The sequence below is a fragment of the Netta rufina genome (genome assembly GCF_964035555.1).
Source record: "Netta rufina genome assembly, chromosome: 21".
Classification (NCBI taxonomy): Eukaryota; Metazoa; Chordata; class Aves; order Anseriformes; family Anatidae; genus Netta; species Netta rufina.
This window is the reverse complement of record NC_140145.1, coordinates 8,435,448-8,452,158: the sequence shown is the minus strand read 5'-3', so window position 1 is coordinate 8,452,158 and position 16,711 is coordinate 8,435,448. Positions and strand designations below refer to the sequence as shown.

The following is a 16,711-nucleotide window of genomic DNA, read 5'->3' as shown; positions in this document are numbered from 1 at the left end:
CAGGCACATTGCAGGCACAATACATCCTGAGCATGCTGCTCTCATCTAAAGAATCCAACACTTAAATGTGTCAATATTATATTATTACTCTGCTTCTGTTTGGTGTTCTGAAAGAGATGAAGTGAGCATGACTTCCGTTATTTCCATAAATTAAATAGAAAATATAAATAATTATTGGAGAAATTAAAAAAAATAGGATAATTCTAATGGCTTTCAAATTAGAGTGCATTTGACAGTCCCAATTTCTTAACTCTCTGAGCCTTGTAACATTCTGTGTAACAATCTGCTATTCTGAGAACCACTAGTTCTTGTCTCTGCCTTTTACAGTCTGCTAAATAGGCTGTATATCTTCTAACCTTGCTGATGACAAAATGCACTCCTTCACCACAGTCCACACAGTGCTAGATCACTTCAGCCTTTTTGAGTAAATGGCACACAACTCTATAACTGCATGATTAGGCCCATAGATTACCAGATTACAACAATAAATCTTCACCATAGCTACCACTCACTTGGCAGAAATACTGAAGTTTCATCATTTGTTCTCATGTAGAAAACATGCTGTGAAACGCAACCTCAAAGGTCACTGGGATGGCATTTTCTTTTGTGGCCCTTAATAAACTTGTAGCTAATGCAGCAATTACCAAGGCCAATTACCTCTATGTTGTCTTCAGAGAATTTCTTTTCCAAAGTCTGGATAGTTAGATTCCACTTCCTTCAGTTAAAATGTAGGGTAGACTTAGCTACACATTTCTGTAACAGGCTGTTTGTGCACTAAGGGCCTGCCTGCATGAGGAAGCTATGCCAACAGAACTTGAGTGGGGTATTAAGTGGTACTAAAAAGATTTCTGAAAAAAAGGTGTGTGGGCACTCTTATTTCAATATTAGTTTTATTTAAAATAACCTCTTCCTGTTCCACCTCAGCTAAATACAGATAAACTGAAGCGCTATAGTAATATTGTCCAGCTTTTTACATACATATATTTCTCAGTAGTTTTGCATATATATACATATATAAAAATATAAGTTACTATATCTGATGCAGTACCTCAGCCTGCGAGCTGTAGTAACATACTTAGCATTTATTTATACACAGACTGAAACATTGTACAAACCAGTACATATCCTTTGTTAGCTAAGAAAGGATTTAGACATGCTACGTAGCTTTCTTTATAACCACATTTATTTTATAGCTGTGAAGTTCTAACTTGTGAGTTGCACCATTTAGAAAAGCTAGAAAAAGAACTGGTATAATCTACTTATTTGGCAGCAGTCCAGGAGTGATACATGTTCTTCAAATCACAACATGTTTGACTGAAATGAAGCCAATGGAATCATTCTTTAAAAGGAAAAGAGCTAAACTGTAATATGTTAGAAGTGACTGTATCATTATAACTAGTTCCAGGTCTTTGTTCAGAGGGAGACAGCTTCATTTTGATACCAAGTATATGGACATTATTATCACTTTTCCCTTCTCTCCATTTTGCTTTCTATGGAGAAAACAATTGCTAGGGCTGTTTTCAAGAGTTTGAATTATGGGTAACTGACTTGCACCTGCTAGTTCTGTAGAGGAGAATGGCATTTAACAGTGGTCCCTGTTTGCCTCACCCCTCAAATATTTTGTTTCCATCAAAGCAAGATTTTGTCTGCTTTAGTTTTATCTTTAATAAATCACTTTTCCAACCATTTTATTTATACTTAATTGACGTTTAAAATGAGGCCTGCTGATCTTAGATGTATTTCAGCTTTCACCAAATTTAGTCTAGGTAATTCCTCCTCTTCTGAAGTAGCCAAAGGAAATTGCTCATCTGTGGATAGCCCCAAAATGCCTCTTGGTTCTGCTTGTAGACTCATGTGCAGCTATTACCATGGAGAACAATTGTGACCTTGGATTTTATTTAGCATTGTCTTAAGGCTTCCAGTTGGTAGAAAAGACTTAAATATATCTCATTTTTGTACAGGGGAACTTGCACCATGTACGTACAAAATATCCTAAATGTAGTGACCCTTCAGGCATGCCATAAAAATACTTGCTAGGGAAGAGTGCTGGAAATTACTAAAAGTAGCCTAGCCAGTGCAGTAGGAAAAGATGATGCCTTTGAAGATTTCTGGCTGATTTACTGGTTAAAGGTTTTTCTCAGTGCAGCTCAGATATTAGCTGTATTTCTGGCTTTGTGTTAGGGTGTCTGTGTCTTTGGATCAGCATCTACCTTCTTATTTAAAATTATATTAGTAAAATCAAATAAACATAAAGAAAAAGCTTAAGAGGAGCTAATAAAATTATTAGAGAACACTGTATAAACCTGAGGAAATGTTACTCAAAGTCAACTGAGTGTGCCTAAGATGAACTGCCAGCTTTAAGAAGAGAGACAATGGATTATATGTAAGAGGAAACTTCTTGATGAGATGAGTGAGAAAGTACAACTGCTTTGGTAGATTAAGTTTTGTCAATAAAAATTTTCCAAGAATAGATAAGATGGTAATGTAATCTTTAACACATTTGGAAGAATACTCTTACTCGCATAGGATTCAGCCCTAACTCTCATGATTGATAAGAAGTCCTACACTCTTGAAACTAAACCATAATAGTTACGAGTATCAGGAATATAATTTACTCCTAAAGTAAGAAAATTAAACTTCTAAGACCAAATAATCTTCTTACAGCAGGTAATTCCAGGAAGATAATTCAGGCACACAGCATATTTTACTACTTGTAATCATTGTTACACACCATTTAAACACATTAACAAATACAATAAAATAAAACAATACACCCTCCGTTGTTCTTTTTGATCTTTATATCTGTGGACCATTTCCATCTCCAGTTCTTTTCAGAGTTTAAACATTAGTATGGAAGGATACACATAATCTTAACCAAGTATTCACACTCCTGCCTCACGATACAGAAAGCTGTTAAATTATTTGTTTCATATCTTGAAAACTCCAGCAGTCTTTGGGAAAGAAATGGAAATGGAAATAGCCATTTTTTTGTGCATGGTATTTAAGACAGTTGTACATTAGTGCCCTCTGCACATACTGTAGAGAACTGCATTAGTTTGGTTTGTCTGGTTTAAAATTAAATCAATCACAATGTGTTGTCCTGTTAAATACTTAAATAGTACTTCAGAAGATTAATGAAATAAATGAACCTGTGCAATGACAAAGAATTAAAATTTATTGTATTTTAAAACAGCAGAAAATGCTGCTTTTCCCTGAGTAGTAATGATATTATTTCAGTATTATTTCCAATTATAATTTAAAACTTTTTGTATAGAACACTCTGTGTTCTCCATAAAAAGGACTCTAATGATAACCTGTTCCTTATAATGAAAGTTATTTTATTTAGAAATTGACAAATTCACGTAGGTTTTTTGTGGTTGTTGTTGTTGTTGTTGTTTTAAGAGGAAAACATTTTTAAAGTCTTGGTTGTGCAGCAGGTAACAAGAGCACAGCCTTGTCTAGCAAACCCGTCAGAGGAGAAACTGTCAGTTGCCATCTGGCTGCAGGACACCAGTGAAGTACAGAGAACGAGAGGAAGAGTGAGACTGTAACTTTTTGTCAGGGCAGAAGGTTAGAAGGCAGAAATTAAAAGTGACTTACAGTTGACTCGATGCACATGGACTTGACTATAAACTGACTTGCATTCAACAGTGGCTGTGACATTTGGTGGTGGCCTGTGAGAACTCAGGTGATGATGTCCTAGAGATAACAAATACCATGTATTAGATACTAAAATAAAAAAAAAAAAAATGCATGTTTCTAACAAAACACAGTAGTTTATGGCAGATAAGTGTCAAAAAACAGTCTGAGGAACCAAATGATCAGTCAAACCATGTTAAAAAAAGAAATCCAACCATCCATTTTACCAGCAAGTCTGCTCTATATTCCGTATGCTTTATATTGTAGAAGAAGCCCAAATATGTTGCCTTGCCTTCTCATGATCTTCTATGGCAGTGGGATTACACTTTATATAATGGTAATACACACTCACTGCTGTAGTCTGACACCTTTCAAAGAGATGTTTGTTGTTGGAAAACCATGCAGAGGCATAAGTGCTATATGAGGTGCCTAAATGGAGTCCCACTGTTTCTTTGTGTGTTCTCCCAGCTAACTGCACTGCTGATAGACAGCACCATTAAGCAGTCATTAGCACCATGTCTGAAAGCTTGGCTTCTGCTGATAATAACAGGCTATTCAATATTTTGAGCCTTTGTAAGAAAGAGGGCACCTAAATGAGAATAATGAGGCCATTCTGTGACATGCCTGAGGATATGAAACCATGAGTAACTTTTTAGCCCATTTGATATGTGAACACATTACACTCAACTGTCACAGATTATTTCTATCCTTACAAAAAAAAATATAATAAAAAAGCTTCTTCTATTAAATCAAACTATAAAAACAAAAACATCAGCACCAAGTAATCAAAACATTAGTGTCACTGTAAAGCACAACCTTCAAAATAACTCTGTAGCTGGGTTACCCAACAAAAAAGAAAACATATACACGGACAGATTTATGAAGTAGAGCAGGAGGGCTGAGATTCTGTCAGAAAAACAGCAAATTCTAACAGCAAAGTTTAAAGGGATTTTATGATAAAAAGATTACTTCCAATTGTGCATAATGACTTGTTCAGCTGAATGAGATGTGTGGATTATTTTGGCTTTGAAAAGGTGAATGAACTGAAATTTTGCTATTAGACCTGATTCTTGCTTAGAGAAGATTCTGTTTCTCTTAAAACTCATTTGCTTTCCTTTGCAAATGGCCCTAGCATTTTACAGAAGTTTTTCCACCATATGGCTATTTCAAGATTTTTAATGCAGTCATGCAGTGTGGGTTCTGAGTGGGTCTATGCTGCAAATCCACTTTACATCACAGCCTTTTCAATAGTATGTTGTTCCACTTCCCATCTGAGCCCACAAGCAAATGCTACAGCCTAAATAGTTTTATGGGTTGATACCAGTTTAGTATACAGCTCAGCTTAGATGTTTAACATTCAAACTTTACAATAACATTAGGAAAAGTCCTCTGTTCACCAAGGTTGCTTTCTATATTCCATTCCACAGAGATGGTACTCTATGATAATTTTCTTGGCCATACAAGTGTGCCACAACTTTTTAATGAACAAATAAAGTGTGCTGGCCCTTAGCTCTTTTTCTTCTTTTGGGAAAGCTCAGTGACCTTTGATAGATAAGAAGGTTGTGTATGTGTCTAGTTTAGCTTCATTTTGTATTTATTTTTTGTATTGTTTTAAGTGGTCTAATATGTGCAGTTAAGGTAGCTCTGCATAATACAACTAATTTCTTTGTATTTAGCTTCAGTTTCTGTACGTTTGTTTAACAGTAGAGTCTGAGCACACAAGCACAGCTGCTAAGAATTGTACAGTGCTCAGCATCTTGGACTCCCTCTGGTTAAATGTCATGGAATGAAAGGCATGCGCTGAAGATGTTGGCTGGGCTGGGAAGGACCTTGCATGTAGCATCGACACCTTCGTACACCTTAAGCCTGGAAAGAGGGGAAAGCCACTTTGTTCTTTCCTTGTGAATCAGTGTAACCTTACCATTCACAAAGGTGATGAAAGGGAATTAGAGTGGGTGTGGGAGCAAGGGAAAAGCACCTGCTCTCAGAGAATTCCACTTACTGGCAGGCAGTTTCTCTTCGTACCCTTACAAGAGTTACCCTAGAGGGAAACAGACTTGCAAGTTTGCCTCTGTTCCAGTTTCTCTCCTTTTAAGTTCTGTTTTCGTGGTCTTACTGTTTTTTACAAGGATTAACTCAGTGGTTCCACTTAGACTAGAAGAAAAGGTTTTATTCAAATTATTAAGGGACATTACAAGCCGAGCACGTTAAAACTTTTGAGGTCAAGTAGCCTACAAACTTACTAAAGTTTTTTTAATTAAACAAGATTAACGACTGATTGTTGTTTTTAGTGGATAGTTCTAAGACTTAGCCTCTCCAATATTATAATTGGAGTAATATGCACATGCCTTACCTTAAAGGCAATTACAAATTCAGAGAATAGTAAGTAGTATTTGTTTTATCATCTTAATGTTTCATTAAATATTTGCTGGTTATGAATTATCTATTAGCTCAAATGTAACAGTTAATTCTGGTTACCACTATTCCTGAATTACTTATACACCTTGAATTTGAACAAAATGCTATTCTGGAAGAACAGAAGTTCGGAATAGGGTCTGCCTCATAATTATCCTCCTAAAAAGCATAAAATAAAGCCTTTTAAAATACACTACAGATTTTAAATACAGCAGTAATTCATTAGCACAAAATAAAGAAAATTAAAATAATAATTTCTCAGTGTTCTTTTAAACAAGAAGTATATACAATGGCTGGGATGGCATAAGCCTTCATATTGGCCTCGGTCAGCCCCTCTTGACTTCCAAGGTGGACAAAACCAGGCCCTGAGCATTGTACCTGGAGTATTATAATGCATCTCTATCAGAGCCATGATTTACACCTTGACAGGCTTATTTTCAAAGCTGGAAAAGTAGTTCTACTGTTCATTAATTGCATAAACCATGATATTTAAATATATAACGTATTCACTAAAGACTAAAATCTGCGAAGTTCTATTAAAAGCTAACAGGTAATACACACTGTAATTGCGGGTGGCAAGTCTGGCTTTCAAACATCAAGAGGTAGCTTAAGCTTTGCTTGCATTTTAGATACATTTTCTCATTATACACTGGATTAATCTGCTAGTGTATTTGGCTTTAGGAAGTAAAAAACTCGCTGCTTTCCTCTTACTTTAAATTTGTGCATTTACACTGAATCTCCAGATTCTACAGCACGTCTTGTTATCTTCACTCTATGGTTTTAAACCCAAGCTGTCAAAACTAGATAACATGGAAACTTTAGGTCTTAATTTTTAGGTCTTTAATATTCAAATTTACAGAGAAAATACATACATATATATATATATATATATGTATATATTCTGAAAGATTCCAATGCTCAAATCCAAATAAAAATAAGACAAATTATATTTTCTTCACCTCACAATCTTTGGGTCAAATGCAGGATTTTTTTTTTTTTTTTAAACAAATTGAGTTTTTAATACTGAGAATAATAAGAAAGTGCTTACATTATCAGAACTTAATCAGCAGCATCTGAAAAAAATCTATTTTATCTCTTTTATTGAAAGTTTTTATTTTGCAGAACAAAGTAATTGTTTGTCTCAAGTCTGAAAATGCTATTGAAAAGATAATCAGGCTGGTTTGGAATCTGCAGTCTTAGGATATCTTCTCCTCTGGATTCCATTATATCTGAATCATCTTACTTTTTTTAAATGGTCTGTATTACAGAAGTTACATAATGGGCAACAGTTCTCATGAAAAAATATCCCAATGCCAACTTGCTGCCATGTTATGACACTGCTGTCCATCAGAGGTAATTATGAAAAGGAAAACAATATGACAATTGGAAGGTTCTTTTTTAAGCTATAACTTTTCCCATTGATTTGAACATAACATTTGCCTTTCTAAAACAAGGATTTTTTTCAAAGGAATTAAATGTTTAATAATAACTGTGTTTTTCTCCTCTTCTCTAGTGTTCATAATGGCTTCTGGGCTTTTGGTTTACCCTTTTGGTTTCAACTCTGCTACTGTGAAGAGATTCTGTGAGAATTCAGACATCTACTATGCAGGAGACTGCCAGATTGGATGGGGGTATATGCTGGCAATTGTTGGGGTCATGCTGTCCGTCTTTTTACCATTCTTTGCAAAATATGCACCAAAAGAGCACATATCTCCAACTCCAATACCTACTATTTTATAGTATTTTATTACTGTTTAAGAACAGAATATTCCTGTCTACAGGCAATGGGCAGAATTATTATAGCACTTCCATTTAGCTGTATTGCTAAAAAGAAGGGGGAAAAAAAGGAGATGGGAGAGAAGGTCAGATTCACAAAGACCAAAAGTGCATTGATAGTCTTCCGTACGTATAAGTAGCGAACACTCTGGAATTGAACTAAGATTGATCAGCAGCCTTTTTACTGCTCTAAACATACAGTGGCATAATGCCTTAGACAAAAAAAATATATCTGTTTATCCTCAAAACATCTGTCTACCTCCCAAAGTTTCATTTGTGTCTCAAAACCGTAAGTCTTTTAAAAGCTTCAATTCACTTTTTATATATTATTAAATGTCAAAACTTTTATGAACCCAATAGTTTTAAAACCAATAATGATATTTTGTTATAATTATTTTGATTAGTGAAAAAAGACTACTAGTAGCCATGGCCTAAAATTAAGCTTGATAACTAAAAAGAATTGTATACAAGAAAAAGTTTCTTTTTAGTCTATACGTATTAGTAATACTTCCATATTGTAAATTGTCAGCACACTTTTTAATACCAATCTAATCTTCAAGATTTACAGTCATCTTCATTAAGATAAATTTTAGATGACTTTTTTCAGAGAGACAGAGAAAGTGATTTAACTACTTCTAAGGGCTCCATGATGATACAACAGGTTACCAACTGAAAAAAAAATCCACATTTCTTAGGATTGTAACTTTATGTGGAATTTTACAAAATGACTTGAACTATGACAACTGTAAGTTTTTTGTTGTTGTTTGTTTTTAAGGCTGTAAAGAAAAAACTGTGTTTACAAAATGTATGTGCCCTATGGCCCTTGTATGTAGTGACAATATTTGCCAGAATTAACTAGTTTCTAATATTTCCATTCATATTAAGATCCCACTATTGTAAAAAACAACAACAAAAAAATGCTACTGAACACAACAAATATGACGAATCTGATTCTGTGTCAGAACTAGCACATGGACATATTTCATGGACTTGTATTTGAAATCTGTCTAGTTTCCTCGGTAGCATTGGATTCATTACTATCAAAGATTGAAATAAGTGCACTTGATCGTCTTAAACAAAACATTGGGTTCTAATCTCACCCTACTATTATGTTTTTCATTTAAAATCTGAATTTTAATTCTATTTTCTATATTTTATTTTGTATTATTTATTAACAAAAAGATAGATTATATTTAATTCAGAGCTGTACTTCTCGGTTTTTTATTTTGGCAAAAAACAAGTGATCAAACTTATTATTTTTCACTTAAGTGAGCCCAACTAATTCCTGAATTTAGTTTGCCTTTTTTTTTTTTCCTAAATGGAAAGTGTATATGAAGGGACAGAGAGACATGTTGAGGATGTATAAGAAAATGCAAACAGATTGAACAATCACTGTGTTATTTTAATACGTCAAAGACTTCTACAGTCTAGTTTACATTCCTCAAACTTATAAACTTCAATGGAACATTGCATTATTTTTCAAGATAATGGTCTGTTGTTATGTTGTCATGCACTCTAAAGGCAAATTCTGCACATAAACTTCGTAAGTTCCACTACTAATCTTTGAATACAGATTTCGAAGTAGAATTAAGTACATTGAGAATGAGAGCACTATGGTTTTGCTCTTCCTAAGGAATTGTATCTTCCAACTATTTAATAAAGTATGTTGAAGGAATGTCTCTAAAATAAGCAGAAGAGATTGCAATCATTTCTGTATAGTAACGTGCTTTTCAGTAATGTCTTAAACTTTTGTTTTAAAAGAATAGCTGAAATTGATAATTTTCATATAAAAGTCAGAAAAGTGAGGAATAACAATCAACAGGTAAGGTCATCACCACGAAGTAGAGAGAGACAGAGAGGCAGGCTTTTCTTTCCTAACCAACCTGTGCCTTTACACTAGTACCATTATACAAGACAGGATCAATATGGATAAAAAAAATCAACAACTGAAAAATGTTAAGTAATGTGTATAAACTGTATTATGTAGGTTTTTTTCTGTTTTGTGTAATGTTTACGACTGTTACTTAATGTTTCACTAGAAAAGTGATTTGTTAGTGTAAAGTAGAAATATTTTTTCTTGCAAAACTCTAAATACTGGAAGTAAAATTAATTTAGATTTTTATTAACATCCATAACATACTTAGTAGACGCAAATGATCTATTCCTATCATTGTTTATTAACATAACTTTTACATATGCAGAAGTGGAACCATCAGTCAATCAACTGAAATCATTAGAACTACATTTGTGTGATATTGATTACACACATACTTGCAGGTCTGGTCCCATAGTTCAAGCTTCCTTTGTAACTTTGACTTACTTTTATAATGGAGTCCTACAAGATACAATGCCACTGTACCAAATCCATTACTTTTTAAAACTCAAATTCTTCTGTTGTGAGCATTGTCAAACTCTACTTTCTGCAATATTCTTCACCTTTTATGAGTTAAACTAATGCTTCCATTTGGAACTTTCTTTAATATTTTATAATATATAAAGGAACTCAAGTATATGTATATCACCCGTACAACTGGATAGCCAAAACTTTACTTTAAAAATCCATGCTCAGAACCAGCTTAGCACAGAACAAAGAGATGATGATGGAAATGATTCTTACTACAGTTAATAAACTAAGTTAGTGACTTTAGCTCCTCAACTGACAGATTTAGAGGGTGTTGCTAACAATACATGTGCTAACACTGACAGATCACTTTTTTAAATAAAGACTGTCTGCGAGTTAAACTGTGTAAAGCGTTTTCTTGTTAAAAGTCAAAAAATTTCTGGGATCAGGTTCAAGTTTTATTCTAAATATATATAATTTTTTAAGTGTAACTAAAAGCTGTATTTTCCATTAATGTGTTTCTGCGTTGATTAGCTGGCTCCTTTTTAGAATATTAACTGTTTTCTGTATTTGACTTGTTGGATACAATATTTCAATTATTTTAAATGTGAAATTTCCAATTGCCAACACTGTATAATAATAAAAAAAAAAATCACACTGTTCAGTATTTTGATATCTTATTTTTAAAATAAATAAATAAAACAAACAACAAACACACAAACGAACCACACACAAAAAAAATAATTCTCAACAGATTTGGTACAAAGCTATTGAAGTAAGGAGAAAAAAGGAACAGAAACAGCAGGAATAATCTATGAAAGTCAATGTCTGAAGGCTAAGACACATAAACATATACACAGTCCCTCAGATGATGTTCCTATGGCAAAGGAAAGGAAGTTCTGTGTTTAAGTAGTTATTTCTCTCCAACTTCCTATGTGTCCTTGAACAATGTCCCTACAGCTTCAAGGTATGTTGCTATTTTATACAGGTGTTATAATGATTCATAGTTTTTAAAGAAAAATATAATCTGATAACATAAGAATGGAAACCATATGAATACCTAAAATATGAGGCAGAATCACAGGATATAGCTACATTTCGCCTTCTCATGTGTCAAAGATAGTTCTACTGTTAAGTGTTTTCTTCACTGACTGGTCACTAATCAACCTGTTCTGCTTTTAATGATCTGAATCCACTAGGAATAACAGACAAAAGAGCTATGAATGGGGTATTCCTTGTGATTTTTGCAGTGAAAAAGATCCATGGATAGTGAGGTTGTTTTTTTTTTTTTTTTTTTTTGATGAAATTGATTAAACAGTCCATTTCTTTCCAGAAAAATAGAACTTGACTCATCCTAGTTAAGCAGGAACAGTTCATACAAATAAACTATGTACATATAAGCAACTTCAACATTTTAATTCAGAATTTTTCCAGTAAAATCTAATCAGCTACATAACAAAACCTGCACAGATAATTAGAAAATATGAACTATTAAAAGTAGTAGTGGAAACAAAATATTGTCATTAACTTTTGTTGGATAACATAGCATAGTAATATTTGCAATTGTTTAATGACATTTTCTGTATTAGTTTGGATAAATGCTTTAGGATGTCCAGCCTTTTTGGTAGTAAGGAATGAAAATGGGTTTCAGACAACCATTTTGACTGTTTTAAATTTCATTCATTGTTTTTACATATGCTGTCATCTCAACGTCTGCAATTTTAACAAATTCTTGGAAAGTGTTTTGTTCTGGAATAGTTGCTGGTCTTACAGAGACGCACTTGAAAATATTCCTTTTTGTGTCATAGTTTCCCATACATCTGTGCACTCGACCTCTAATTAGTCTTGGGAGCTCACGGTCCTTCATCAAAAGCATAATAAACAAAAAATTATATCACCTTTCTAACATGAAAACTTTCAAAATGTTTGATTGTTAGTGGATTTCTGATGACTATATCAAACACAGAAGGAATTTATAACAGCTTTTTTGCTATTATCAAATATTTAGGATTTGAACTGAAAGTCCCAGCTGCATCACTGCATCATCAGTATTTTTGGTGAAACAGAAGTCTGAGGATGCCTAAATAGTGGTTGCGATATTGCTCTACAACAGTTTGGAAACAATAAGGTATAAACATCTAGCCTTCCTTTTACACAGTAATTTTCTGTTTCATTGGAACGGTATATTATTAACTTCTTAAAAGGGATTGTAGGTAGTGGTGTCTGTGTTGTATGTAGGAGTGGGAATACTTACAATTTCATAAAAAACACAAGGCAGACTCTCCTTTCCATCTCTCAAAAGAAAATTCTTTGCTCCGTATGCTCCAGATGTGACTGCAGAATCAAGTGTGCCTACAACATATAGCAATGACAAACTATGATGTAAACATCACAGCAGTACTAAATAAGGTGCAAAATTATCACGACAACATTTCTTACACAAAAGCACAAAGATACATAAATCAGCATCAGCATCCTATCACAATTCGTGCTGACAACACTGGAAGTTCCTATACAAGTTACGGGCTTTACAGTAAAATTGTGTATGAAGTCTGTCTAAACTGAGTGATAAAATGCCATTTTCACAACTGTCAAAGTAAATGGGTTATTCTCCTGTTAATTAGAGCAAAACTAAATTCTCTGTTTTATTGATCCTCATTTACAAATCAACTTTAAGCATTACATATATTTGTAGCCTTGTCAAAATTATAGTTTCTGAGATGCCATTACATTGTGTATTTTTATTCATCTTGATTTAAACAGTTTAGCCAGTTTTCATCTTTTGTCACGTTCATTTCTCAGATAACGTCACTTAAAACGCAAAGTGAAACACACTAAAAGTCATCTTCATTTAGAAGCACTCCAGGCTTGAATTTATTCCCTAATTAAATATTATTGTAAATCTGTACCCCTCTACAGAAGGTTCTTTTTAAATAAGAAAATTTATAGAATGTATCGTAACAAGGAAAGCAAACGAACAGGGTAGAAAGAGCTTAAATGTTGATGGATGACTATTTTAATATTTTTGCTCCTATTTCAATCACCTTTGATAGCTGAGTAGATCTCCCAGCAGGAAAATTAAATAGCGCTAGTATTTTGCATTTTTAATTATTTCAGCTATTGTTCCTTAACAGTTAATAACACAGTTTCTCTTGGCTGTTGTCCTATCATTATTATTGGTTGTAGCACAACCTATAACACCTACCTAAAACTTCAAATAATAGTGCGGTTTTGTAAGCATATCGACTCCAGTGCTTCATACTTTCAATGACTGCAGATATGATTCGCAAAGAATTCCTTTCTTCTTTAGGTTTTAATTCAGATGATGAAACTTCCTTTCAGAGGAAGAAGAAAACTCAAGTTAGATACGCACTTACAGAATTTTAAAGGCAGATAGATGTTTATGTAATATTGTTATATATCCGATATTTACATTACAGTATTTGTTCAGACTATACAAATAACCCCTTCCAATCTGTATGATCATGCTGAGGACTGAAGGCTATTACAATATTAAAATCTTGGTTTCAAATTTTTATAAACTTAAGGGTTTATTAAGGCTGCTAGGACCAATGAAAGCCTCATCTTTCCTCAACTTTCTTTTTCTTTACAGTTTTCTTCATTGTTTCTTTCTGTTAACTCTCTCCAGAAATTTACCTGAATTTTGTCTTCTGGAACACAATCAAATTGTTTTTCATTCATGTTACTTTGCTGACTGTTGCAGTTAAATTTGTATGCCAGACCATGATCCTGCAGACTTCTTGGTACAGTGTTAGCTTTCACTGGCCATTGTCCTGTACGTGCATATGTTTGGTTAGTTGCTCTTGTTTTGATATGCTGAGGTGAATTATAATTATCTTTGTTTTTTTGCTGCTGAACAGTTTTCAAAGTATTTGAAGGGTTCTCAAACTTTCGAATAGTTCCACTATCAGATATTAAATCTGTTCTGTTACTTAGAGGAGTATACTCATTTCTGTTCCAAACTTTAGTACTGGGAGTCTTCTCTTCTGCCCTGAAGTGTAACATAAGACACAATTCAGTATCAGAATATCTATTCTGAATACTCAGATACGTAATTACAGTATATAAAAACAATCTGTGTATTGTTTCAGTTTTAAATCTGTTAAATATTTAGACTCAATAAATATTTGAACATATATTTAAATTTATCCATATACGGAATAGTGATTACATACTTGTTTAAATCCCACTGAATTCAATGTGACTGAAATACGAATTTAATATGACTGAAAAATTGCAGTCCCAAGCTGGGAAATAAATTGTCCTACAGAGGGATCTTTCCTGACCTAAGATTTACAATTTTCTGTAAGTCTCATAACTCATAAGTTCTGATTGAATGTTTCTATATATAATTGCCTTAATGTACACTGATAGAAACTATCGATAGTCTCTTGATAAATGATTCCTAGAATTCTCCTTCTGAAGTTCTCTCCTGGTGCTAAGTTGATCCCCTTTCCTCATACAATTATTCGTGTGAAACCCAGTTAAACCCAGAGATTTAGATACATACTTGAGTACTTTGTCAATGTGAAACCATTATGATAAAAAAATAAAAAGGCTATATATTAGGCCTCATTAGGTGCACTGGAAAGATACTCCATTTCAGTTGTTTTTGGCTCATAAGCAGAACGTAATTGTTTAGGCCTATGGTGATGACCTTAGAATTAAAAGGGTCGCTCTAAATGCTATTAGAATATGGAATAATGCAAGTTGTATCACACCAGAATAAAAATTATTTTGGATAATCGTAGTAAAAATTAAAGACTTAACTAACCTGTAGACATTCAAGTTTTTGCCAGCATTTGCTACATTAGAATTTGATGCATTTGGTGGTTTCATAAGGGAAAGAGCCATCTCATGTTCTCCTCGGCTTTAAAAGATAAGTTAAAATATCAGTAACAGAGTAGCAGCTTTATTTTAAGACATGCACATGGCTCATAGGTTGTGAAACTAATAGATAGTACCCAAATAAAATCAGTAAATAACAAATAATCTAGTTTTACATACCCATCGTTCACTGCTTTCTGTAGTTCAGCTCCTCCTGGGTTCGCAGTTCCCCAGCCTAATTGTCAAAAGACAAAGGATTGAATATATGTACAAACTGAAAAGATCTAAAAGTCTGCTTAGGCCTCCTACTCTTTATCTGCCTTACGTTCCACACATAGTCTTGCTCAAGAGGAAAAAAAAGGGGGGTGCGGTGTGATCCTTTGATATCTATAATTATAAGGCAACTTCTGACAAGTTGCTTTTCTAGATAATGCTTAACTTATAAACATTAGACATTTCTTATAAGCACAGAGATTTTTATTTCAAGCAAAGCATAATGAAAATAATAACAGATTGAATTCTGCATAGTCCTTTCTAAGGACAAATTGAAAAAAAGTTCTCAGTTACAAGACAGCCATCTTATGTTTCTTCTTGTAACACAAGGCTTGAATTTTGATTGAAATAAACTGAAAACAAAAGGTCAGAGTTTCAAGAGACTCTATTTAAATGCCAGTGCTACTTCATTCTCTAACACACAAAGAGTTGACCTCCCTCTAGGCACAAAGTAAAAAAGCTCAATTGTACAGAGGAGAAAGGAACTTCCTGGAGGACATTTTTTACATAATGAACTTTTCAGAAATAAACATAAAGGATGCATATAGATCTTTATAAATACAATATCTAGTTTAATAATAATAATAACAAAGTTAACATTTAATTGGATTTATAGCCGTTAAAATTATACGTATCTTATTTACAATGATGTAGGAGATAAGTCATAAGTACAAGTCACAGAACTGGTACCTGTCTCATTTTTAAGTGGATTTGAAGTGAGGGGCTGTCTATTTCTTTTTTTCTGATTGAACAGTGGTACAGGCAGACAACCTAAAATTAAAATTCACATAATAATGTTATACCAACAGCAAAAGGATACACAATCTATACTTAAATTATGTAAATAGTAATTATCTAACAAATCTTTTATTTTACATCATCCATAGGAATTATACTTCATAAACACATAACATAGACGAGACGTTGCTTCACAGAATTTGTATCTCTAGAACTCAATCCTGCAAATCGGTCTGTGAGTTAAACATTTCACTTAGTGACTAATCCCATTACTCCAAAATTTTGCACTGTGCTGTAATAACATAGAAATTCAAACAAGTCTACTCGGGAAACGGTGTTCTAGGGTATAAGCATAAAAACACATAAACTGTAAAGCACAAAAGAATGAATAGTACCTGCTGTGGTGCGAGTTGAAGTGTCAGATAAACTCCTTTTCATTTCTGTACTGTATTTTAATAGGCAACACTGTATTGATTACTTCAAACTTGCTGTATGAAAGGTAAATGGAAAAAGTAAACTAATTCATATTGTAAACATGTTCAAATTTTATGTTACTTTATAGCGGTTCATCTTAATTCTTGGTATAACTCTGTTATACACATTACTTTAGAGAAGTCTATATTGTGTGAGAATTTGAACCAGATTTAGAAGATTCACAGGTACACAAATACCATGCAATTA

The 16,711-nt window shown here is 33.4% G+C and overlaps 2 protein-coding genes across 2 annotated transcripts in view; one reads left to right on the top strand and one right to left on the bottom strand.

The window, feature by feature from the left end:
- LHFPL7 (LHFPL tetraspan subfamily member 7) overlaps positions 1 to 7,794 on the top strand; it is a gene marked incomplete at both ends in the record, with an annotated part of 61,025 nt that extends 53,231 nt beyond the window's left edge. Inside the window, one exon of the mRNA XM_084299476.1 lies at positions 7,568 to 7,794. Coding sequence (XP_084155602.1) covers positions 7,568 to 7,794 — 227 coding nt within the window. The remainder of the gene's footprint in view (positions 1 to 7,567) is intronic.
- Positions 7,795 to 11,840: 4,046 nt separating this feature from the next.
- On the bottom strand, positions 11,841 to 16,468 carry SPATA22 (spermatogenesis associated 22; the record flags this gene model as incomplete). The annotated part of the gene is made up of 8 exons (XM_084299362.1): positions 11,841 to 12,032; positions 12,426 to 12,523; positions 13,377 to 13,506; positions 13,829 to 14,183; positions 14,967 to 15,062; positions 15,200 to 15,254; positions 15,965 to 16,063; positions 16,426 to 16,468. 8 exons carry the CDS (start codon positions 16,466 to 16,468, stop codon positions 11,841 to 11,843), a joined length of 1,068 nt encoding a protein of 355 aa, XP_084155488.1.
- Positions 16,469 to 16,711: the final 243 nt, after the last annotated feature.